Consider the following 26310-nt stretch of genomic DNA (forward strand, 5'->3'; position numbering starts at 1 on the left):
CAACACATTCTGCAGGGCACTGGAGGGGTGGGGTGGGAGGGCGCTTCAAACAGCCATGGCGAGACAAGGATGAAGGCATTGATTGTCACGGTTCATAAACCTACTTCCTCCTCCTCCCCTCTCATTTATTCTGCCTTGTGGGGAGGGACAGGACCTTATTTCAGTCAAAACTTGATTATACTGATGGATGAATCCTGCAAATGCTAGTGAGATGTGGAGGGTGGAGGTAGGGATGGGGACAGGGAGAGAGAAACGGAGGAAAGAGAAAAGTTGGGGGAGAGAGAGGTGGGAGAAGCAGGAGAATGGAGGGGGGAAAGAGATAATTTGTGGGGGAAGAGAGAGGTGGGGAGGAAAGGCAAGAGAAGAGAGAAGTGGGAGCAAGAGAGGTGAAGGAAAAGAGAATCAGGGGGAGAAAGAAGCAGGGGGAGACAGAAGTGGGGAGAGAGGTCAGGGAAGAGAGGCACAGCAGAGAGAAGCAGGATAAATTTTATGTGGGGGAAGAGAGTTGGGGAAGAGAGAAGCAGGGTGCAGTGAGGAGTGGGGGAAAGGAATGCAGGAGAGAGAGAGGCAGGGAAAGAGAAGAAGAGGATAGAGCAATGTGGGGAGAGAGAACCTGGGGGGAGTAGGGAAAAGGGATATTGGGGAAGAGAAAGGTGGGAAAAGAAGGGGGAGAGAGAAATGAAATGGGTAGTGGGAGGTGAAGAGGAAAAGTATCACCCGGAGGGGTTTTTCCTCAGCTTTGGATCAAAATTTCACTTCTCCAAGAAATCCCTGTATTCTTTGCCAGAAGAAAACTGACTGGTTGCCTTGGCCCTGGGTGTGAGTCTGCAGAACACTCCTAGGTTTGGGATGGAGACAGGGAAAGTCTGAATTGCCTCCCTGGATCTTCACCTAGTGTTCCCAAGCTGTGAGGGGGCAATCAGATTCCTAAATCCGATCCACATGGATCGGATTCCAGCAATCCCAGATCCACAGCCCTGTCAGATTCGCTGACTCGACAAACGTATCCCAGGAATAAGGTCGCCCCAGCCAGGAGCAAAGAGTTGTGTTTCGTTAATAAGTTTTGTTTTGTTCTCTGTCTCCCCCTTCTAGACTGTGAGAGCCCACTGTTGGGTAGGGACTGTCTCTATATGTTGCCAACTTGTACTTCCCAAGCGCTTAGTACTGTGCTCTGCACACAATAAGCGCTCAGTCAATACGATTGAATGAAATGAATGAATGTTGCCACCTGTAGCTGCTAGAAGCCCTCAGTAGCATTGGCTGACTGACTTGGGAGGACTGGGGTCATTTTAACTGAGCCTGGCCCACCCCATCTCCCACAAATCTACCTCAGGTGACTCCAGCACCCTGATTTTGAGAGGTGTTCCCGATAACAGTACATTGCCCAGCGCTTAGTCCAGTGCTTGGAACAGAGAAAGCCCTTAACAATTGCCCTAGTTATTATTATGAGCTTGATCAAAAACTCGTGGCCCTCCCAACCACTGCTCCAGACCTGGAAGTACAGTCCATTCCCAGCGGGAAGGGCGGGGCTTACCGGATGAGGGCAATGTGTTTGCGAGGAACCTCCTTCAGATCGCTGATGGACGTGGTCTTGCCCGCGAAGCAGTAGTTGGGGTTGTAGTCGGTCATGATGGTGGAAGTGCGGAGCTTGCTCAGCTTGTATTCAGGGCTCTGCAGCTCCATCTGCATAGCCTGGAGCTCCTGGTGCTTTCGGCGGTACACTGGAGGAACACAGCCAGAGATAAATTCACAGGCCAAGGCAGAGGGGACTTTACTCCACCCTCCCTCCCCACGCCAAACAACTCGCTAGGCTCTGGATCGTTGGTGAACTGCAGGAACTCTCACTAAGCAAATGGGAATTTGATTTTCTGCCTGCCACGTTCTGTCTATAAATACATTTGGGTAGGGAGGAGTTGCTCTCTCACTTTTCCCTCCAGAATGACCTTCTGCTTCTCCCTGGTGGCTCTGATGGCTCTGATCTACATGAGGGACGTGTTTGGACTTTTGTCACAAACAGACACCCACAGAGGCACACATATCTATACAGACATGTACATACACAGAAAAAGTAGCCTTGGAGCCAGAGGATCTGGGTCCTAATCCCAACTCTGCCGATTATTTTCTAGGGGACTTTTGTCAAGTCATTCACTTTCTCTGAGCATCAGTTCCCTCATCTGTAAAATGGGGATTAAATCCTTCTCCCTCCAACTTGAGCCCCATGTGGGCAGGGACTGTATCCAACCTGAAGATCTTGTATCTCCCCCAGTGCATAGAACAGTGTTTGACATATAGTAAGCACTCAACAAATACCAAAAAAATCCCCAAAACCCACACAGACACAAAAATATAAAAAAACCCAAACAGACGCACACAAATGCGCCCATACATACACACACACGCACGCAAAGAGCCAGGAGCCCACATTGTGACAGTCCCTCCCTCCGACCCAGGCCGGGCCCCAGGGGACTCACCAATCATGATCCCCGAGAAGGCCAGGACCAGGGCAGCCACGAGGGCAGAAGTCACGACCGACAGGATTAGTGAGAGGGGCAGGTGCGGGGACGTTGTGGGAGACGCTGGAAGACAGTGGCAGAAAGGGGCCGGGGGCGTCTATCAGTGGCCCAAGGTAGATTCTCAACAGAGTCAACGAGAACATCTGTCTGGGGTGCTCACACCGGGGCTGGGAACTCCAGCTCCTTCAGGCCTTCAGTTCCACCTCTCCCACCTGAGCTCACCCCACCACCCCCATTTAGAAAATCACCTTAACTTAGAACTGCAACTCTATTAGGTGTGGACTTCTGGAATTCCCGTGTGAAGCTGGTAAATTCTAGAACCCACCCTCTCAATTTTGCAACCTTTTTTTTTTTCCCTTCTGTGGCTGCAAAACCAATAAGTGAAACACCCCCTCTGAAAAATGCAGTGATAGTCATACTGCTCATGAGAGTGATGTAAAGTCTAGACCTTAACCTTGTTGTGAGCAGGGAATGTGCCTATCAACTCAGTTGCATTGTATTACTCAATCAATGATATTTATTGAGCTATGTGCACAGCACTTCTACTAAGTGCTTGGGAGGGTATAATACAACAGAATCAGAAGAAATGTTCTCTGCCTAGAGCTTACAGTGTAGAGGACAAGCTTACTCTTCCAAGTGCTTAGTACAGTGCTCTGCACAAGGTAAGCGCTCAGTAAATACGGTTGCTTAATTGACTGATGATCCGTGCAGGCACCAAGTGACTCTAAGGCAGCGTGACTCTCTCAGGAGCAGCTGTGACCAACCAGATAGTGCTGGAATTATCAGAATAGCAGGCTGAGTTCCCTTGGTATGATTTAAAATTGGCTGGCACCCTTGGCCCAAAGAGAGTAATGACTGCACATAGTAATCCAATCAGTGGGAGTCTCTGGGACAGTATTAGTGCCACACTGATAGATTTGTAGATGATCATGAATGGCTCTACTTACATGGCCTTGCCTCTCCAAAACCACCCCCCCACCCCATTGGCACATACAGTCAATCTGCTTCCCTCCTCGACGTGGCCTCTCTCTCTCTTGCTCCCCAGGTAATAATAATAATAATAACAATAATAATAATAATAATAATAATAATAATAATAATAATAATAATGGTATTTGTTACGCACTTACTATGTGCCAAGCACTGTTGTAAGTGCTGGGGTAGATACAAGGTAATCAGGTTGTCCCATGTGGGGCTCACAGTCTTAATCCCCATTTTCCAGATGAGGTGACTGAGGCACAGAGAAGTTAAGTGACTTGCCCAAAGTCACACAGTGGACAAGTGGCGGAACCTGGATTAGAACCCACGACCTCCGACTCCCAAGCCCGGGCTCTTTCCAAAGGTACCTCCCCGGCAGTGGGTTTTGCTTCCTGCCCAGCCAGCATTCTCCAATGCTGCCTGCTAACAGGGTTAGCCAAGAGACAGGCCCCGCCGGGGCCGGATGAAACCTGAAATAATGGATCCTGCCTCTCCAGAGGTCCCCGGGGACTGGCCGGGTCTCCGGTCCTCTGCTCTGCTCCTGTTCCTAGTGACTGAATCAGGGAGTAGCCTGCTCCAGGTGGGATCTGTGGGGTTCCTGGGGTCAGAGCCGATTGGAACATTTCTGCTCCCCTGCCCCTCCCCAGTTCCATGGCTGGGGCTTTTCCATCCTGGAGGGACCCCTCCAAGTTGGGCATCCATAATCTGGAAGCAACAGAAAACTGGCAGCCCTGGTTAGTGAGAGTCAGTAGGGCTCCTGCTTTTATTTGGAGAGTCTGTCCAGCAGGAGTGGCACTCTCTACCCTTCTACTAGAGAAGCAATGTGACTTAGTGGAAAGACCATGGCCTTGGGAGTCAGAGGACATAAACTCTGATCCCGGCTGCCACTTCTCTGCTGTGTGACCTCGGGAAAACCACTTAACTTCTCTATGCCTTATTACCTCTTCTGCAAAGAAGACAAACACTCTGATCCCAGCTGCCACTTGTCTGCTGTGTGACCTTGGGAAAACCACTAACTTCTCTATGCCTTATTACCTCTTCGGCAAAATGGGGATTAAGACTGTGAGCGCCACGTGGGACAACCTGATTACCTTGCATCTATCCCAGGGCTTAGAAAAGTGCTTGACACATGGTAAGTACTTAACAAATACCACAATTATTATTATTGGTGGTGGGGTAAGGGACATGGGGAGAGGAACTGAGGAACTGAGGAATTATGGAAATGAGTTGCCACAAGCCAGGATGAGCGCCGATGTGTGCCTGCTGACCCTCTGCCTTTGGCCCTCCCCGGGGCCTACTCACCTATACAGGAGACCCCGTCCTCAGCGAGCACTGTGCCGTGATCACAGTAGCAGATAATCTTGTGGGTCTCGGGGTCCAAGTGGCACTCGTCCACCTCGCAGTGGCTGCAGTTCAGGTGCTGCATAATGTTCACCTCCCCATGGCCCTCCATCACTGGAGGAACAAAAGAGCCAGGAAAATGTCACCCTCCTGCCAAGCCCCCTGGGCATCTGGGAGCCGTCCTGTGCTCTGGGGGCCTGGGAGGGGCTCCCGTGGCAGGGGGGCAGGTGAATTTCTCTAACATGACATCTGTGCATGCGTGCATGGCTGCCTGTTTGGGCTGGGTGTCTTCCTGTTCACAGTGGATCATGGTGGGCTCCTCCGGCCAGGGCCGCATGTCGTCCTGAGGCTGGCGGGGGCTGGCTGTGGTTGGGGCCGGGGGAGGGGTACCTTTCAGAGCCGGGGTGTACAGGATGCCCAGTGGACTGATGTAGGACACCCCATCCTCCCCGTCCACCTCGGGGTCATTGTCCATAGCCGCGTCACCCCCTGTGGTGAATCAGAGAGGAGTTTAACATCCCGTGGCGAACGCCCAACACCACAAAACACATGCAGGGATTGACGGCATGCTGGAGAGGGGTGAGCAGTGAGCCAGACTGCGGGTCTGCCCCGGGCCCAGAACCTTGGGGGGGCACCCCAGGACTCGGGTCGGGGGGGGTGGGTGGGTGCCCAGAGACTTGAGGGCACCAGGCTTTAATCAGAGGGCCCTCCAGATCCGAGAAGTCACCCAGGGCGGTGTTTGTTCTGAGTTGGGCCCTCCCCGGGGGGCTGGGGATCTTTCTACAGTGCCCCCAGACTGACTCCTTAGATCAGCCCACCCCTCGAGACTCACAAGGACGGTGTCCTGGGGACTAGTTGCCTCCACCTCTTGGCTTTGGCCGGGAGGGGGGCTGCCTCCTGTCCTCACACCCCTCCCTCCCCAGACATACCAGGGAATGACGGGTGGAGGTGAGTCAGGGGGGCACACTGAGGCCGGTGGATTCCTGGCCTCTGCCCCAGGGGTCTGGTTGGTCCTCCCTCTGCCCCCTTCCCTCACTCTTGGCCCCAGCTCCCCGGCTTCCCTCCCCACCCTTGCAAAAGGAAAGCACATGGTAAACGCAAGCATCTTACACAAGGCATGAGAACATCATACGGATATCACAGGGCATGCACATCACCCTCATCTGTCGGGACATCCCTACCCTCATCCCACCCCCAACCCGCTTCCTCCTGGACTCCAGCAGCCAACCCCCGCCCCGGCCCCGAGTCTCTGGAAGACGGCCGCTAGGGTCACTGACCCCAGAGCATGGGTGGCTTCCGGGGCCAGGGGACTTGAGAGAACTGGGAAACAGGCTGACTCAATTTCCCCGGACCTGGGTCATGCTGGGTGGGAAGTGGCTTCTATCTGCAGCGAAAGGGGCAGAGGTGAGTTGGGAGTGCTAGGGGCAGAGAGAAGCCATCGGTCAGGCCCTTAGGGGGCTGTCCAGGCCCGGCCAGCTCGTCATCACTGGGCAACCACAGGGGGAGGGGGAGGCGTGGGGAAATGCTATTGCTGCCCCCCCAAGTGCCATCCAATCTCTAGGGCTTTCACATTGACACCTCTCTGGGAGGCCCCATGGCATGACCTTAGACCCCATCACCGAGGAGCAAGAATCACGACGGGGTCTTAGAGGCCGGTGGTCTCTTCGGAAGTGCCGAAGCAAGACAGTGGCTCCCTGGCGGACACTGAGTCCCGGGTTTCCCAACTCCTCCTCCCCGGCCAACCCCAGCCCAGAGAGGAAGGCGTGCACAGCCTATCACAGCACAGAGCTCCACGCAAGCTAGGGGCAGGGGTGGGGAGAGGAGGGGCGGGTGGGTGGGGGGGTGGGACAAGGAGTGAGGGGGCGGATAGTTCAGCCTAGTGCCCGACTGACCGACCGCTGGGACTAAGGGAGGGGGGACTGACACCTTGAACACGAAGCATCTTTACCTATATATCCTCCGCCTCCTCCACCTGAGGAGCACCCCCCTCCACCCCCTCCGAAACCCCCTCTTGTCTCCCACCCCCACTTCTTCATGGCCTGGGGGCAGGATTTTCCTCCGGTTGCACCTTCCAGCAAGGACTTTCCCGACCAGAGCAGGGAGGTTTTATCATTCCAGCCACCTCCGCCACCTGCAGAGGAGAGAACACAGACACCCTGGATGCGAGGAGACATTAGCTTTGCCTAATGGCGAACGGGGAATGGGGCAGGGGAGAAGCAACATGGCGTAGTGGAGAGGGCCTTCTGGGAGTCAGAAGGACCTGGGTTCTAATTCCTGCTCTACCAGTTACTTGCCATGTGACCTTGGACAAGCACTTCCTTGTGCCTCAGTTTCCTCAGCTGTAAAATGGGGATACCTGTTCTCTCTCCTATTTAGACTGTGAGCTCCATGCTGGATCTGTGTCTGACCTAATTAACTTTTTACCTACCCCAGCATTTAGAACAGCATTTGAAACAGTAAACGCTTCACAAATACCACAAAAAAAGATCAAGCTATTGGCTAACGATCATAAAAATAAAAAGGAGAAGAATTTATTAAGCACTTACTACATGCCAAACCCTATGCTAATTGCTGGGGTAGATATACGATAATCAGGGTGGACTCAGTCCCTGTCCCAAATGGGAATCACCATCTGAGGGGGATGAAGAACAGGGGTTTGGGTTTTCATCAGTTCCTTTCCCAGGGGAGTCACAGTGGACTGAGACACTGAGGCAGGGGAAAGGAGGAGGGTCTGAGGCTGAGGAAGCTTCCCTCCCAAGCCTGCCTGCTCTGGTCTTTCTTGGGTTGCAGGGGGAGGGCTGGAGTTTGGCTTAAAGATCTTGACTCATCCACCCGTGAAAGTGGGAAGACGATCTTGCTCTCTGAGAATGGATCAAAGAGATGGCGGTTGAGGGAGCTAGCAGGGAGGGGAGAGAACCTCAAGCCACGGTTGGATGTTGGAACTGGATTTTTTTTCTCCCTTTTATATGGAGCAGAACTTTATGGCTCTGTAGACATGGCTTCTGGGAAGTTTGCATGTCTGTAAAATGTTCCAAACACTGAGAAGCAAAGGTGCTAGTGGAAGAGAAGTTTTACCCTAGGGCTTATCTTCCCTGTCTGTTTGAAGCATTTCCTTTATCGACAAAAAAATTTTGCCCGGCCTTTCGGATGTCCCAACCTCCCACTAGAGTCATGGCTCCTCAGGGCATCTCTATAAATCTGGATGTTAGGATCCTAGATGTTCTCTCGGCGTCTTCCTCATCTGCCCCCCCTCCCACCCACACTGTCCTTTTCAGACTTTACAAAAAATAGATTGGTGTTGAATGTCTCTGTGGGACTAATCAATCTAAAATAAAATCTAAATTGTTAATCTAAGGCCCTTCCTCTCCCCCCCCCCCAACAGGACTAGGGAATAAAATAGAGGAAAATGAATTGGCATTTGGTCTTTTCTGAAACAGCTGCCTTGAGAGGAAACAGAACAGTAGCAATCTCAGCCTTCTGGCTTTGCTTCTGCAGGTATCAAATACATTAAATATGATTGCTTGATATGACCCAGGCAGACATATCGGCACCCCCTGGTTTGGGTTGATGTTGGGGGCGGGGGTATATCTTCTTTCCTTGGCATCTGAAATGGTCTTCAAAACTCCGAGGGAAGAACTGGGCCCATTCCCGTTCCCTGTCCTCTTGGCTTTAGATGGACCCAGAGTTCCAAGTGAAGTGCTTAGTACAGTGCTCTGCACACAGTAACCCCTCAATAAATACAATTGATTGATTCATCAGGACCAAGACAGGGATCTTTCCATGGAGATCTCTCTTTGTTCAAGTAAATCGGGGGTGTTCTGGAGAAAGTGGTTTTGACTTCATCACCGAATCACTAGGAGATTACCCTTCCTCTCTGAGACCTTGGGGCGGTGTGAAGATGAGCTCGTTGCGGGCAAGGAATGTGTCTGTTTTCAGGGCTCTATCCACTAGGCCAAGCTGCTTCTCCAGCATTTGACCATGGAGTAGCCTTAGGATCATCTTAAACTTTTCAGGGCAGTCAAACTTTTTCAGGAGTTGTCAAAGTTTCCTGGCATTGTCAAATGCTTTCGTGTGATCTGCAAACACCGCACGGAGATGTAGAAGTGGTTTCTTCAGGATCTGTCACTTGGAGCAAAGACTATGTTTCCTGTGGCCCACTGGTCTGTAGTCCCACTTTAGTTCTGGGAGGGCATGCTTAGTGGTGTTCTTTAGAACCTTAGTCCCTATTCTACCACCAGTCTGCTGCATGACTTTGAGTAAGTCACTTAACTTCTCTGTGCCTCAGTTACCTCATCTGTAAAATGGGGATTAAGACTGTGGACCTCATGTAGGACATGGACTGTGTCCAGCACTTAATAAAGTGCCTGGAACATACTAAACGCTTATCAAATACCATAAATAAAGGAAAAAGACACGATCCTAGAGGATTGTGGCTGGGATCTTGCCAGTCACGATCGTTTCTGCAATCAGTTCTCTCTCCTTTCAGATGGTAAAGACCGTGGCAACCTTGAAATCCTTCGGCATTTTCTCAGGGTACCTAATCTGAGGGAGAGGCTGGGTGGGTGACACATCCCCTCTCCTTGCTCTAGTTCTAAGTAGTTATACCATCAGATCCAAAACAATTGCCTTCTTAGCTCTGCATCTAGCGTCACTTCAATCAGGCCTTAGAAGTGAGAGTCAGTTCTTTACTTGCCGCTGGTAGGTAAGTAGACCCTAATCTTCAATGGTGCGAGAAATGTTGAGGAGATTGTTGAAGTGCTGTCACCGCCTCCTCCAGATTCCTTTTCAATCCAGCAGTTGGATGAGGCTTACTCTACTCTTCGGTGGAATATGGTGGCAAGAGACTGGCCACAACCATTCCTTGGGCGGGTGCAGAAGCGCTTGGATTGGTGTTGGTCTGAAGAGCCTTCGATCTTAACACTGTTAGCACCCCAAGATTTTCTACACATGCTTCCTTGCCTGCTCTCTATTCCACAACTTAGGCTTCAGTCAACATCCTGTTTGTCATGAACACGGAGGTCAAAGATTCTCCTGAAAACCACCCTGAGAGTATTGGCTAAACACTGTTGTGGAATATACGTTGGGCCGGATTTTCCTTGGTGCCTAAGCTAACCCTCTGGGTAGGCTCTCTCTACAAACATTCAAAGATAAGGCTTTGGAGTGCAATTAATCTCCCCATGTGACTTTGATGAGAAAAACCAACACGTAACCAACGGCTCATGTCAGTCGAACGACCGTGAAAGCTATTTAAACCCCTGCAGGACTGATTCATAAATGATTGCTTTGGTGCGTCAGTCTGCATGCTGGAGGTTTAAAAGAGTTAATGCCATTTCCAGATGTACCCAGTTTTCCTTAAAGCCTGAAAATCACGGGGATGCAGGAGTCCAGATAAAGTCCCTGGGAACACCTAGACTCATCATTCAGTGTTATAGAAACACTGTGAGGACAGTATCCAGAGAGGGTAACTGTAGCTCCCCTGAAGGCTCGGGGTAAGATTTACTGTATTTAGGGGGAAGGGAAATTGCTGTTAAGCAGACGCTAAATCATACTCTGATAACTGGAAAGAATGAATGGCTCTTTCCATGGGCCCAGAGGACTACTCTGGCCCTGCCCCAGATTTCGGGCAAATCCTGTCTGCTAGTTGCCAGACACGCCACTCTCATCCCAATAGGAACATCTATTCCCATTACCTGCGGCTCCTGAATGGCCGTTCAGCCCTGGAACGGAGGAGTCATTTTCCAGTCTCTCTGGGTGCAGCGGGTTTGTTTTGGCCCTGTACGCTCGGCCACCACCTCCTGCCGCAACAATCAAAGGGACCAGCTCCCCGTCCAGCATCTGGGAGGATGGAAAATGCAGAGAAATAAAGCCCGGTTCCTCCTCTTTGGTCCGGACAGCAGAGTGTCCCCTAGGCTCTAAGCCCCAGGTTGAATGAGAATTCCCAAAGGACACACTGCTTCATGATACAGGGGGCAGGTTTATGGACTACAGGGAGAAAATATGCAGGCAGGCAGAAAATATCAGTAGGGAAAGGCTTGGAAGAGCAGTCCATGGTGGACAACAAGGGACATGAGATGGTCGGTCCCTAAACATCAAAGAGACCCACCATCACTTCCCCCACAAGACTGTCTGCTTGTTGTGGGCAGGGAATGTGTCTGTTATATTGTTGTATTGTACTCTCCAAAGCATTTAGTATAATGCTCTGCACATGGAAAGCACTCAATAAATACGATCAGGTGACTGCCTGATTCCTCCCAGCGCCCAGTTGTCACTGTCAGAGATAGAACACAGAGCTTAGTACAGTGCTCCCAGCACTTAGGACAGTGCCTGGCACATACTAAGTGCTTAACTAATACCATTAAAAAATACTGGGTTGGATATAGTCTTGACAATGGAAATAACTGCTATATAAAGCAGTCCAAAAGTCTATCTGCATAGTACAAATACGTCGGCGAGACTATCATCTACAAGAAAGTTGGCTCCACTGTCGTGGTATCGCAGGGAGAGATGAAACCCTGGCCTCCCAAGGGTGAGGGCTTGGGAATTCCCAGTGCAGAAGGGCTACCAGGATACAGAGAGGAATAAGGGGTTCACCCACCTACCCTGTTGTGGAGCCGGGCAAATACTCTCGGGTCGGGAGAGCGAGAGATTTTCTGGGCTGATTCGGTGGTCTGATGGATGATAGAGGGAGCAGGTGGTTGTCAATGAGGTCAGAGCCACGAGAGGAGGAAGGGTCTGTACCTTAAATATGTACGTGGCTCCTCCCCCACCGCCTCCTCCTCCTGCCCACTCATTGATGCTTCGGTTCACTTGGATTTCCTCTTCAATCACATTACTCTCTCCGATGCAGACCTTCTGGATCACATGGTTTGTCTGTGGAGGGAATGGGAGAGTTCCATTTTTTTGTGACATTTGTTCAGCGTTTACTATGTGCCAGACACTGTACCAAGCGCTAGGGTAGGCACAATCAGGTTGGACACGGTCTATGTCCCACATGGGTCTCACAGTCGTAATTCCCATTTTACAGCTGAGGTAACTGAGGCACAGAGAAGTGAAGTGACTTGTCCAAGGTCACGCAGCAGACAAGTGGAGGAACTGGGATTAGAACCCAAATCCTTCTGGAGTCCCAACTGGGGCCCGAGTGAAACAGCTCAGGGGAACAGACAGCATGAGCCTGGGAGTGGTTCTTAGCCCTTTTCTGGGCCAGACCTTCCCCTCTTGGGCCCTCAAAGTCTCTCACTGCCACCTGTCATTCCGATTAAGAGATTTAGTACGAGCCCCTTGGCAAGAGCTATAGCGGGAAGGGCTGTAGCAAACGCCATCCTCCTGGAGTGGTCCCTTGGCCCTAGTTTTCTTCTGGCCAGAAGGGGAGGCCAGTACACCTCCCTAGCAGCTGTCGCCCCACACTACAACTGGGAATGGCCAATCAAATCCCACTGGCACACCTCGCCAATGGCTCCTTCCAGGCCTGCCAGTTGGCCCAGCGGAGCAGAACCCAGGCAGAGAAGCAGTATGACCTAGTGGACAGAGCAGTGAGTCAAGAGGACCTGAGTTCTAATCCCAGCTCTGCCACATAATAATAATGACATTTGTTAAGGGCTTACTATGTGCCAGGCACCATACTGAGAGCTGGGTCAGATACAAGCAAAGTGGTTTGGACACAGTCCCTGTCCCACATGGGGCTCACAATCTCAACCCCCATTTTACAGATGAGGTAACTGAGGCACAGAGAAGTGACTTGTTCAAGGTCACACAGCGGACAAGTGGGGGAGCTGGGATTAGAACCCAGGTCTTTCTGACTCCCAGGGCCGTAACTGGACATGCACTACGCCATGCTGTTTCTCACAGCTGTGTGACCTTGGGCATGTCACTTCTCTGGACCTCAGTTACCTCATCCGTAAGATGGGAATTGATACTGTGAGCCCCATGTGGGACATGGATTGGGTCCAACCTAACCAGCTTGTATCCATCCCAGCATTTAGGAAGGTTCCTGCACCGTAGTAAGTGCTTACCAAATACCATCAAAAGGAGGTGTCCCATTCTCAGTAGGTGGTGGGAGGCCATCTGCCTTCTGCCTCTCATTTAACCACCCTTGGACGACAGCTAGAGGGTCCTGTTGGCTGCTCACAGCCTCTGTGTGGGACTCAATATCTATTTTTCTTCCCTATATAACTTCTGCCTCTCTGAGATCCTCTTCTCTTCTCTGTCCCTGAGGTAAATGTAGTGAGCATTTCCATGTGGAGAGCACTGCACGCCCAGCTAAGTTTTCCTTAGAATTTCCTATACTGGTCTGACCCCATGAAGGATTTTTCTCTCAACAGGAAACGCCAACATGTCAAATCTGCAATGCTGCAATGAAGCCTGCCACTGGACATTAAGATTATGATTCAGTACTTATGCTAAAGCACCTAGAGGCTCCGGTGATCGCCACTTGAGAAATATCTAGGTAAATAGCTGAGATGCCTTTTTGTGTGTGTTTGAGATTTAAGATTTAATGATGGAAATAATCTGCTGTTTTTAAAGTAGATTTAGAGCCGGGAGGAGTCTGGGAACTGAAGGTCTGGATGGTTGGGAGCAGGAACACCAAGCTAAGCCCTCCTTTCCTCTTCTCCCTCTCCCTTCTGCATCACTCTGACTTGCTCCCTCTATTCATCCCCCCTCCCAGCCCAACAGCACTTATGTCAGCATATGTAATTTAATTATACTAATGTCTGTCTCCCCCTCAAGAATGTAAGTTCGATGTGGGCAGGGAATGTATCTGTTGCAGTTTCTATTCTACTTTCCTAAGTGCTTAGTAAAGTGCTCTGCACACAGTAAGTGCTCAATAAATACAGTTGACTGGCTGACCAGGTGGGTAAAGTGCCGACAGAGGGGCTTCTTAGAGAGGGTTTCAGAGGTGGAGACTAATGCTTCTGGTCTTTGCCAGAATCAGCTGCATACACAGACTTCAGAGTTGCAAACCTTCCGCATCCTCTCAAATTGGCTGTTAGTTCAATCAGAACTTGCTCCTGAAAGACTGGCTCATGCTAGACTGTAAGCTCCTTGAGGACAGGAATCAAGTCTGCCAACTGTGTAGGACTCTCAAGTGCCTAGAACAGAGCTCTGCACAAAGTGCTCAATAAATACCATTGATTGATTGAGAGACATGATTGGCTGTGGCAGGCTGGGATGTGAATGCTGAGATATTTGGAAAAAAGCCAGGGATGTGGGGGTTACCTGAGGGGAGGAGAAATTCTTGCACCTGGCAAGAGGATTTAGTTGTATCTGACGCTTGAAAAAATCTTGTTCCATTTCTCTTTTGTCCCTGCCCTTTCTGCACTAAACACATCCTATTTTGGGTATTCAGCTGAGGACCTGTTGGGGTTTGTGTAGTAGAAACTAGGGATAGGAGGAAGGGAGAGGGTGGAATTGGATGTGGGACCCTGGAAGGAAGGAGTGCCAAGGGAGGATTGGTGAAAAGGGAAATGAGGCTGGGAAGACACAACCTATTTCCCTGAACTCTCTCCAATCCCAATTTAAAGGAAATTGATTCCAGGGAATGGTCAATCCAACCCACTGCTGATATCGAGTTGAAAAAACAGCAGTCAGGAAGTCTGGAGAAAACCCTAACTCAAACTCTTTTTTCCCATGCTCACAAGGATCATTTTCTTAATGGGGAAGAATTAAGGAAGCTCCTTGCATTTTGACTTATTTTCCCACTCCCTAAAACACGACTACCCGAAACTGCCGGCCAAAGGCAATTTGGAACCCGGTGGGTTTCTAAATGAAGTCCAAAGTTCGAGAGCAAGTAGGTTGATTAATAAAATGATAAAGTGCAGCCACCCGGAGGAACAAGTAGATTACAATTGAATTAAAAAAAAAAGTAGTCATATGAAAGACATAACTGATTACAATCCAATCAAGTAAAAGTCCCTTCCAGAAGTCAATGCAATCTCTCTACTTAGATGAAAGGATTACATTAGCACTCAATAAATTCTCACTAAAATTACAGCAGCTTGTAATTTAATGACTTCATATATTATAGCACGCTGAACGTCCTGATTGTGGTGGCTAAATGAAAGCTGGGGGAAGGAAATGTCTCATCCCCGAGGCCACTCACATTACCCTTTCTCTCTTCTGCTCCTTCTGGTTCAACCCCACATGATGATTGGTTCGGCTGTAATAATAATGATGACATTTGTTAAGCGCTTACTATGTGCAAAGCACTAATCAAAGCACTGAGGAGGATACAGGTGATCAGGTTGTCCCACGAGGGGCTCACAGTCTTTATCCCCATTTAACAGATGAGGTAACTGAGGCCCAGAGAAGTTAAGTGACTTGCCCAAAGTCACACAGCTGATAAATGGTGGAGCTGGAATTTGACTCTCAAGCCCATGTTCTTTCCACTGAGCCATGCTGCTGTACTAGACTCCACTTCCCCACAGCCGGTTGCGCTTACCTCTGTCCTTCTCTCCCTCCCCAGCCACTGCCTCATCGGCTCTGCCTCTGGATTTTAGACACTGGCATCCCCCTTCTAGACTGTGAGCCTGCTGTTCGGTAGGGACCGTCTCTAGATGTTGCCAACTTGTACTTCCCAGGCGCTTAGTACAGTGCTCTGCACACAGTAATCAATAAATATGATTGAATGAATGAATGAATGAGCTCAGTAAAAACTGTATGAAGTCTTGTTGCTGCTTTCTGGTCTTTGCCTATATCTGACATACTACATAGGTCATGTCTAGTCCTCCACGCTGCGATCCGAAGCCACATTGTGATTCCAAGAGTTTTGGTCGATTGTATTTTTGAGTAGCTGCTCCAGGAGAGAAGCAGTGTGGTCTAATGGAGTCAGAGAACCAGGATTCTAATCCCATCTCTGCCACTTGTCTGCTGTGTGACCTTGGGCAACTCACATCACTTCTCTGTGCCTCAGTTATCTAATTGGTGGGACATAGACTGTGTCCAACCTGATTAGCTTGCATTTACTCCGGCGCTTAGTGCAGTGCCTGGAATTGATAAGCGCTTAACAAGTACCATGGAAAGAAAACAACAAAAAGCCAAAGAACTCAACAGTGGTTACTTACATGAGGGCAGGCATCTTCTCCTTGCTGTCCCACCAAGATGTACAAGGTGTCACCCTTCTGAAGGTCAAATATCCCGAGCACCGACACCCCGTACGATCTCATCATGGTGTTCTTCCCGCCTTTCCCTCCAGCTGCCCCGTATCCCGAAATCCTGCAGGAAGAGGGAGCAGAGTTTGACAGCTGGCACTGGAGAGGAGCACAGGACGGAATCGTGGACATATACAGGAGCTTGGGCTGCTCTCTTCCCTGTTCAGCCTTTTTTTTCTTCTCCAAGAATTGGGAGAGTGGCTACTTCCCTTCTGGGCCTTTGGGTGGATCGATGATCTGGTTTATAATAAAGGTATCACATGATGGCATTTGCATAACTACTCAGGAATGAAAAATGACCGGAATTAGATTTTTCCCCCCGGTTGCAAGAACAGAGACTAATTTAAATTAATTATCCCAGATTTGAATCCTTTCAAAACGTCTACAGAAAGAACAAAAAAAAAGGGGTCAAAATTCAAATAAAAGCAATTTAGAGGGAAATGATTTTTTTTTGGTTGTCTACAAGGTGATCAGAATTGGGTTATGCAAGAGGGAAAAAAACGCAATTTGATGCATGAAATTCCTGAGAAGAATTTGTTCTGACAGTGCAACTGCTGGTTTATTTGTTATATGTTTTCCATCTTTCTGTTAAACACAAAGAGTATTGAGGTAGTTGAGGGAGTAGCAGGACTGGAAATTAGAGGGATTTAATCAGAGAACGTTTCCCAGAGATGGTGGCCTTTTGGATGGGCTTGGGACACGGCCAGCCAGTGGTGAGGAGGACAGGTGTTCCAGGAATGGTGTGACTAATGGGTCAAGGCTGCTACGATCGAGAGCAAGGCTTGGTTAGGAGGTCAGCTCTGGGTTAGAGGAGAGTGTGAACTGGGGGATAAGTGAAAGGGGATAAGTGAAAGGATATAACAAGGAAGCCAGCTGATGACGACCAGAGACCCTTGAACTCCTGGGTTTTGCTGTAGTATTTTCTCGGGCTCAGAACCCAAGGCATCAAGCCCTTCCAAGAGAGCGCGGGAAGAAGTGGAAATCAAGCTAGTTGCTCACGCATATTAATTGGTAATGCTGAGTCTCACAGATCTGCAAGTTTGCTGTGATGAGAAGTAAAATATTAATCAAAAAGCAAGACAGACCCTGGGAAGGGGTCATCAACAGGGGCAATTTCCCTGCACTTTGCTTTGGTCAGATCCTTCCCAGAGGACTGTGCCCGACCTGGAAAATGTGGAAAAGGTCAGAGGAGATGTCCAGGGCTGAGAGGAGGGATTCAGGAGGAAAAGAAAAACAATGGGGATCCTTTGGCTGGGGCACTTCCAGCAGATTGGAAGGGAGAGGAAAGGGGGAGTGATCTAATCTCGCTCTTGGGTTTCCAAAGCTTTATTAGACAGAGGTGGACGCTGGACTCTTCTCCCTCTGCAGCTGGAAGCATTTAGGTCTGAATGGAGAAAAAGCTCTCAGGGTGGGGCTGTGCAATGCTTCTGGGGTGGAGGGGGAGATGACTAAGGCCCTCAAAAAACACAGTGAATACCCTGCTGGGGTGATTAGAGGCAGAGCTCTGATCTCCTGTTGTGATGCTTCCCAGAGATGGTGCTGTGTTGGACTGGGAAAACCCCTTTGCATTTCATTGCATTTACTGCAGTATGCATTTATGCCTAATCATTTGCATCCATTTGTAAAATGATGAATTATCTTGAGCTCCTCTACTCTGCAGGTTTAGCCAAATAATTAGGGTGTCTGGGTGGTACTAATAGTGGAGAGACAGTGTGGCCCCCGGGAGTCAGGGGACGTAGGTTCTAATCCCGACTCCTGCCTGCTGGGTGACCCTGGAAAGTCACGATTTCTCTGACGACTCAGTTTTCTTGTCTGTAAAATGGGGAGTAAATACTTGTTCTCCCTTCCCCCTAGACTAAGCCCCATGTTGGGTGGGAACTGTGTCAGATCTGATTATCTTGTACCTTCCCCAGAGTTTAGACAGTGCTTGGCACATAGTAAGAAATTAACAGATGCCACCATTGCTATTATGATCGCTGGGCACAGCGAGAAAAAAGTTTCCCTGTGTCCTCTCTCTCCTGATTCTGTGCTAATAACGATATTTGTTATGTGCTTATTATGTTACATGCTTATTATGAGAAGCAGCGTGGCTCAGTGGAAAGAGCACGGGCTTTGGAGTTAGAGGTCATGGGTTCAAATCCCAGCTCCACCAACTGTCAGCTGTGTGACTTTGGGCAAGTCACTTAACTTCTCTGTGCCTCTGTTCCCTCATCTGTAAAATGGGGATTAAAACTGTGAGCCTCCTGTGGGACAACCTGATCACCTTGTAACCTCCCCAGCACTTAGAACAGTGCTTTGCACATAGTAAGCGCTTAACAAATACCATCATTATTGTTATTGTTATTATTGTGTCAGGCACTGTTCTAAGTGCTGGGGTAAATACAAGCTAATCAGGTTGGACACAGTCCCTGTCCCACAAGGAACTCACAGTCTTAATCCCCATTTTAGAAATGAGGTAACTGAGGCCCAGGGAAGTTAAGTGACTTGCCCGAGTTCACACAGCAGACGAGCGGAGGGGCCTGGATTAGAATCCAGGTCCTTCTGACTTCCAGGCTGTGCTCTATCTACCAAGTCACGCTCCTAGGGAAAGCCTCAGTGCTGCTGCTGAATCCTGGCTGGCAGGAGAACTGGCCAGACCCCTTTTAATGAGCAGCCTTCAGGGCTGTCCTTTAGTTTAGGGGTACAGGGGAGTTTGCTCTCAGAGTCACTGCCTCAGAGTGCTCCCCCAGAACAACCCCCTCCTCTTGTTTTGGGGCTGGGGGATTAGGTTCCCCAAGAACCTTAGGCATGTACTGGAGAAGCAGCATAGTTTAGTGGAAAGAGCATGGGCTTTGGAGTCAGAGGTCATGAGTTCAAATCCCAGCTCTGCCAATTGCCAGCTGTGGGACTTTGGGCAAGTCACTTAACTTCTCTGCGCCTCAGTTACCTCATCTGTAAAATGGGGATTAAGACTGTGAGCCCCCCGTGGGACAACTTGATCACCATGTAACCTCCCCAGTGCTTAGAACAGTGCTTTGCACATAGTAAGTGCTTAATAAATGCTATTATTATTATTATGTACCTGAATGGCAGCATTTTCTCCTCCTCTAGAGATTCTCCCTGGAGATTCTGGGGACTCCAAGCCCCTCCTCTGATCCCAACAGGAGTGTGTCTGGACTTGGGAGACCACCCTTATGACTCCCTTCCCCCCCTGCCCTCCAGGGTTACACTAAGGCCTGGGTAGGGCTGGGAGTGATCCTGGCTTTTCCGTTTAGGTGACTCAGAGTCAACTTGTGGATCATGTGTGAGGTGCCAAGGGTCCTCGAATCCCACCGGGAAAGGCAGAGTCTGCTTCCAGGCCCATCCCGCTTCCCACCTCCTGTTCCGGTGTGGTGTCCGCTCACCTGTACGTGTCAGTGACTGGAACTCTCCAGATCTGCACGCCCTTCAGAGATCCCTCGGCCCCGACTTCCACGGTCAGGTTGGAGTTCCTGTAGGCGTTGTTGCATTGTGTCTGGGTCGGGCCCCGGGGCCCGCTGGCCCCACATGTGGTGAACAACCAGTGCGCTGCAACATAAACAAAACAAGGTGTTCAAGTGGCCCCATCATTGCCTGAGGCCTAATCCAGGGGCTGAGATGTTATGCCTGCACCTGGCAGGAGAAGCAACCACAAGTGTTGTCATACCCTGAGACATGTTCCCCTGGAGCACCAGGAGGTCTCTGCAGCTTCCTCTGCTGCCAAATAACCCAGCTGCAACCCAGCTGCCCCTGTGAGCTTACCCCCTCCAGCTCCTGATGGCCTGAGATGGAGAAAATGAGGAAGGATGGTGGGAATGTCACAAGTGACCATTGGGACTGAGTGGCAGCCAGCAAGTACTTAGCCTGCTTTGGCCAATTTCCCTCCATCCGCCTCACCCCAATCTCAATCTTTTCTCCTTCCCCTTCAAATATATACAGAGTTCCGTGTCTGGTTGGAGCTCCAGGTCATAATCCTGTTTATAATTCATAATCCCGGTCATAATTTGTTTTGTTTTGTTGTCTGTCTCCCCCTTCTAGAGTGTGAGCCCGTTGCTGGGTAGGGACCGTCTCTATATGTTGCCAGCTTGTGCTTCCCAAGCACTTAGTACAGTGCTCTGCACACAGTAAGTGCTCAATAAATACAATTGAATGAATGAATCCTCTCTGACACTGCTATACCTGGCTTAGGGCACAGTTCCCGTTTCTTGCACTGCATTGCTCCATTTCTCTTACACACACACACCTGTTGGAAGTCAATCAATCAACAAATGCTATTTACTGAATGCTTACTGTGCACACTAACACAACACGGGACAATCTTCTTGTGGCTGAGACTGTGGATCTCACCTTCATGAACAGGTGAACTTCACTATCAGTGATGTCCTCTAACACAAAGGACAACTAGACATAGGAGCTTACCAATTAGATGGGGAGACAGATGTAAAAAGGTGGGAATCGGAAAAGTATGAGGATATATAAAGGGCTACTGGGGATGAATATCAAAGTGCTCAATGGATATGCCCAGGCAGTGCAGAAGGGAGGGAGAATAGGGTGGGAAGCCAAGCTTCCTGGAGGCGGCATGATTTTAGTAGGGCTTTGAAGAGGGCCTGAGGTGAAGAAGTTCCATGGGGCAATTGATTCTGTCCCATCTCATATGCTTTTTGCCTGGTCTAAGGAAGATTTCACCCTTACAGTGGTGAGTCTTGGAGTAAATGTACTGCATCCACCTGACTCCACAGAAACAGTGTCTGAGCTGCGGGCCACAAACCGGGACTTCTGTTGTCTTTTTTAAAATGACAATTGTTAAGTACTTTCTGTGTGGCAGGTATTGTACTAAGTGCTGGGGTAAAGTGAGCCCGTTGATGGGTAGGGATTGTCTCTGTTGCCGAATTGTACTTTCCAAGCGCTTAGTACAGTGCTCTGCACACAGTAAACACTCGATAAATACAACTGAATGAATATAGGATAATCAGGTTGGACATAGTTCATGTCCCACAAAGGCTCTCAGTCTTAATCCCCATTTTACAGATGAGGTAACCGAGGCACAGAGAAGTGAAGTGACTTGCCCAGGTTCACACAGCAAGCAGGTGGAGGAGCCAGGATTAGAACCCAGGGGCTTTTAGCCTCACTCCTCTGCCTTGGTGTCTCCGGCATCTAGGATTTCGTGCTGCTTCCTGCAGCCATCCCCTAATTCCTGCAGTCGAACAGAGACAGTAACATTCACTGGACTCTTCCACTTGAGGTGTGTGAGTTTCAGTTTAACCTCTCTCATTAGGGGGTGAGCTCCTTTTGAGCTGGAAGTGGGCCATTCTCCCTCTGTACTTCCCAGGCAACTAATACAGTGCACTGAAAAAGGTTGGTCCTTCCATAAATCCTGCTACTATCACTCTCCATCCTCCTTACCCTCTCCTCCATTTCTCTCATTCTTTACTCTAGAACCATCAGTATTTTTTCCTTTCCCCTCCACCTAGCTCTAGGCCACGGATAGATGTAAGAAGAACTGTGAATATTTAAGAGGTACCTGAAGTTGCAGAGAACAGTTCGCATTGGGTTGGATAGCACAGAATGGGATTTGGAATTGTTTTCAGAGGAATTATAATTAGAGTCATTCCTTGCAAACAAATAGGAGTTTAATGTTCTTGAAGAGTCTGAGGGTTTTTTGCATTCTCCTATACTTTGAGCTAAATGGCCATAATCAAGGCAGGCTGAGCCCGAGGTTCCCAGTTCATTTATTGTCTCTGGCTTACATAGCCTTTCGTTGAAGCAAATGGGTGAAAAAATGTTTTTGCTCTAGCTAGCCTTAAGAAAGAGACAGAGGCCTCTCTGCTCCCCAGAGGAATTGTGATATTATGTTAAGGTTTTTTTTCCTACTACAGTCTTACCATAATTATAAACATAATATTTTATTTACAAGGCATCTTGCCTGGTCTTTAAATTGGGTAAGCAAATAGATTCAAGGGTGGGTAGGTTCATCTTGGGGTCCAGACCCGTGGCCAGGGCTAGAGAGTTTGCTCATCTTGCTTTCCCCTGGAGCCTGCCTCCTTTGGGGACAGGCGCCTACCTCCTCCTGTAGCCTGTGCAATTGGGGGGAAAATCGTGCGAAGTGGCCCAAATTGGCAGCTTCTCAAATGCTTGCAGGTGAAGGAAGGGAAGAATCACACCAGCACTTTCCAAGGCTGGGGCTTGGGAACACAGAGGGTGAGAGGGAAAAGCGAGGAGAGGAAATCCTGTGCTGAGGGGAGAGGTGATTATGGGTCGGTCTGTTGTAGAACAATGAGATAATAATAATAATTATGGTATTCGTTAAGTGCTTACTATTTGCCAGGCACTGAACTGAGAACTAGGGTGGTTAGAAGCAAATGGGGTTGGACACAGTCCCTGTCCCACGTGGGCCTCACAATCTCAATCCCCATTTTGCAGATGAGGTAACTGAGGCACAGAGAAGTGAAGTGACTTGCCCAAGGTCACACAGCAGACTTGCAGTGGAGCCCAGATGAGAATCCAGATCCTTCTGAGTCCCAGGCCCGTGCTCTATCCATTATGCCATGTGCCCTCCTCTCTTGCTCTGTCCATGAGGAGGCCGGTCATCAGACCCCGCAGCAATCAAGCCTAGCAGTGAGGCCCTGAATGGCCCCAGACATTCAATTTTCCATTCTGAGGGGTGGGATGTAGGCTCTGAAAGAGCCATACTCAAAATCACCATCAGTTATGGTTCGCATCACCGCTGAGTACTATTAGGCAGTATAGAAATAGATGCTTATCAAAAATTAGCAGCATATAGTGAACATAAAACAACCCAGCAATCTTGCAAATACATTCTAAAACCAACCGGGCCACCCACTTCATAAGGGACACAAAAAGTTACCCTAAGGGCCTTAAATCATTTTCTGAGTGCCCTGAGGCAGACAGAATGAGAGGGCGAGAGGGCAAGAGAGAGAGAGAGAGAGAGAGTGAGCACATGAAAGCTCATTCTGCATGGCCCTTGAACTTGGATTTGCTCTCTTTTTTCACTCCTCCTTCAGTCCTAAGGCATTTATGTACATATCTGTAATTTGCTTAATTATATTAATGTCTGTCTCCCCTTCTAGACTGTTAGCTTGTTTTGAGCAGGGAATGTGTCTACCAACTTTGTTATATTGTGCTCCTCCAGGTCCTCAGTACAGTGCTCTGCACACAGCAAGTGCTCATTAAACATGACTGATTGAAGGATTGTATCTAAACTGGATTATACACGCCCAAGCACTCAATATAGCGCTCTGCACAAAATAAGTACTCAAGCAGGGAATGTGTCTACCAACTTTGTTATACTGTATTCCTCTAAGCGCTCAGTACAGTGCTGTGCACACAGCAAGTTCTCATTAAATATGACTGATTGAAGGATTGTGTCTAAACTGGATTATACTCTCCCAAGCACTCAATATAGAGCTCTGCACAAAATAAGCACTCAATAAATACTATTGATTGATTGATTATACACATAAAAGGACAACTTTGTGTCCTGCACACTTTTCTGTACAAGAGAGGAGTCAGGAAGATGGAGCTGGCTTAGAAAGAGGTAGGATCAGTCCCTTAGACCTTGACCTTTATTCCATTTTCTGGTGGGTTTTTGGGGTTGGTTTTTGATTTCACTTCACATTTGTTAAGTGCTAATAAGTCCTTAACAAAAACCATAATAACATCCACCCTGGAGCCATTTAGAGCTGTGGAGAGAGATCTTGGGCTGTCGGCATCTCTGGCCTGAATATTTCACGTGAGATATGCTTATGGCCTTCACTGAACACCTATGCCTTTGGGTCTCAAGACTTGGCTCTCTTAAAGTAAGGGTCAAAGTACAGCAGCCTCCTCTTTGATTGGTCAGTCCTACCTAGCTCGTGGGTTAAAAGGGGTCAGTGAATGGTTAATTCCAATGCAATTAGAGAGTTTTTCACATTTGGTCTAAAATCACAAATTTTTAAGAAAATGAATTTAATGTTAGGGAAAGGGAAAACCAATCCAGATTCTGAATGACTTCTGGCTCTCCCCAAAAAAGAGATATTGCCCTTCTAGCTCCAGAACTGGAATCCTGGCCCCTCGGAGGAATCAGGGGAATCAATCAATCAATCAATCAATCAATCATATTTATTGAGCACTTACTGTGTACAGAGCACTGTAGAAAGAAAAATCTTCTAATGGAAATGGCCTTCTTACCCCGAACTGCAACTCTGCCACAAGCAATTCTATCACGCACTCACAAGTGTAGTCTTCACTTAGTCATCAAATGGCTCCGGCTACAAATTCCTATTATCTCTAAGCATTGCTCTGCGGTGGTCATGCAAAGCATTAAGCAGAAGTATACCCAATCAATTTATATGAAATATAGAAAACTTTTCAATTTGGCATTCACATCTGCTCTTTCACAATGGAACCATTTGTATGTCACCTTTATCTCTTTGGGCATTAAAAGGGCCACAGGTTAATTGGAAGAGAGGAGGAGTGTGGCACTGGGACAACAACTCTGTCTCAGCTTCTATTTTCAGATTGTTTTACACTGGAGTTCTCTCTGTGAGAGGATTAAAGGAATGGGGAGCGGATGACCTTCTGTGATTATGTGGACGACGTAGCTAGCAAGACCAGCTCCTCCAGACCACCAGAAGTCTGAACTACAAGCAGTGTGGCCTCGTGGATAGAGCTTAGGAATCAGAGGACTTGGGTTCTAATCCTGGCTCTGCCACTTTTCTGCTGTGTGACCTTGGGCAAATCACTTCACTTCTTTGGGCCTCAGTTACCTCACCTGTCAAATGGGGATTAAGACTGTGAGCCCCAAGTGGGACATGTCCGACTTTTCCAACCCGATTTGCTTGTAGCCATCCCAGTGCTTAGTCCAGTGCTTGGCACACAGTAAGAGTTTAACAAACACTACAATTATTACAAAGAGAAAAAGGAGGTGAATTACGGAGTTTCACATCAGCAAGCTGCCAGAGATTCATGTTCTCTTAAAAGAAGTTTCCTTAGACAGAAAAGTGGATGATCCTACACTGGCTGTGCTCCTGTTCCTCTATGAGACTGTAAGCTCCTCTCTATACTAAAAGCTCCCTGTGGGCAGGGAAAGTGTCCACCAACTCCCACGTTCTTAGTACAATGCTCCACAATAAATGCCACTGATTGAATGACTGATCCATAGACATACACCCAGCAGATGGTGGCTACCTCGGTTTGGAATCATATTGGAGGTGATTCTGAATAGCCCCAGAATCATCTAGCAGATGATTCTGCCTGGAGTAGCCTGCAATTTGTCCATCAGCAAATTCATTGATTCATTCAATCGTATTTATTGAGCGCTTACTGTGTGCAGAGCACTATACTAAACAAATTGGAGAGGCAGCATGCCTTAGTGGAAAGAGCACAGTCCTGGGAGTCAGAAGGACATGGATTCTAATACTGGTTTCACCACTTGTCGGCTTTGTGACTTTGGGCAAGTCACTGAACTTCTCTGTGTCTCAGTTACCTCATCTGTAAAATGGGGATTAAGATTATGAGCCCTTCATTTAGGACCAGGACTGAGTCTAACCTAAGAAACAGTGTAGCTCAATGTAAAGAGCCCGGGCTTTGGAGTCAGAGGTCACGGGTTCAAATCCCAGCTCCGCCAATTGTCAGCTGTGTGACTTTGGGCAAGTCACTTAACTTCTCTGTGCCTCAGTTACCTCGTCTGTAAAATGGGGATTAAAACTGTGAACCCCATGTGGGACAACCTGATCACCTTGTATCCCCCCAGTGCTTAGAACAGTGCTTTGCACATAGTAAGGGCTTAACAAATACCATTATTATTATTATCATTATTGTATCTACTCCTGCACTTAGTACAGTGACTGGCACAAAGTGAGCACTTAACAAATACCATAAAAAGAAGGCAGGATGTAGAAGCTGGGGTGGGATGAAGAAGGTCCATGGGAGATGTGGGGTTCAACATTTCTTCCCACTTGTCATTTTCTTGTCCCTTTTTCCGGGAGGGGGCTTGCGCATGCGGCCCCCGATTCCAGTTATTGAAGCTGAATATAGAAATGCCATTCTGCAGGCCCTGTGATTGCATTATCTCAACCATTCAGTTAGTGTAATTGCGTGTGCAAAGCCGACAAATGTAATTTTCCCAGTCTTAATACTTGCTCTCTTCCAGCTCCTTCATCTGATTAGCTAAAGTGACTCAGAGGCCTTCCGAGAAAGAGTGGCGCAGAGCACCTGAGGAGACCTCAGGCTTGCTATGGACTTTTCAGCCATCCCATGGACATCATCTGGACACGGGCTGCTGCAACTGGGATGTGAGACCAGTCAGTCAGTCCCATTTATTGAGCATGTAGGGCACT

The 26310-nt window shown here is 48.7% G+C and overlaps 1 protein-coding gene across 1 annotated transcript in view; it reads right to left on the bottom strand.

Moving 5' to 3' along the window:
• ALK (ALK receptor tyrosine kinase) overlaps positions 1 to 26310 on the bottom strand; it is a 364842-nt gene that overhangs the window by 20124 nt on the left and 318408 nt on the right. Inside the window, exons 12-20 of the mRNA XM_038750862.1 lie at positions 19360 to 19522; positions 15890 to 16040; positions 11571 to 11702; positions 10523 to 10667; positions 6781 to 6963; positions 5223 to 5321; positions 4794 to 4946; positions 2472 to 2576; positions 1535 to 1721 (exon numbers count right to left, since the gene is read on the bottom strand). Of these exons, the coding sequence (XP_038606790.1) occupies positions 1535 to 1721; positions 2472 to 2576; positions 4794 to 4946; positions 5223 to 5321; positions 6781 to 6963; positions 10523 to 10667; positions 11571 to 11702; positions 15890 to 16040; positions 19360 to 19522 (1318 nt within the window). The remainder of the gene's footprint in view (positions 1 to 1534; positions 1722 to 2471; positions 2577 to 4793; positions 4947 to 5222; positions 5322 to 6780; positions 6964 to 10522; positions 10668 to 11570; positions 11703 to 15889; positions 16041 to 19359; positions 19523 to 26310) is intronic.

This window comes from Tachyglossus aculeatus, chromosome 9 (genome assembly GCF_015852505.1).
Source record: "Tachyglossus aculeatus isolate mTacAcu1 chromosome 9, mTacAcu1.pri, whole genome shotgun sequence".
NCBI classification, from domain to species: domain Eukaryota; kingdom Metazoa; phylum Chordata; class Mammalia; order Monotremata; family Tachyglossidae; genus Tachyglossus; species Tachyglossus aculeatus.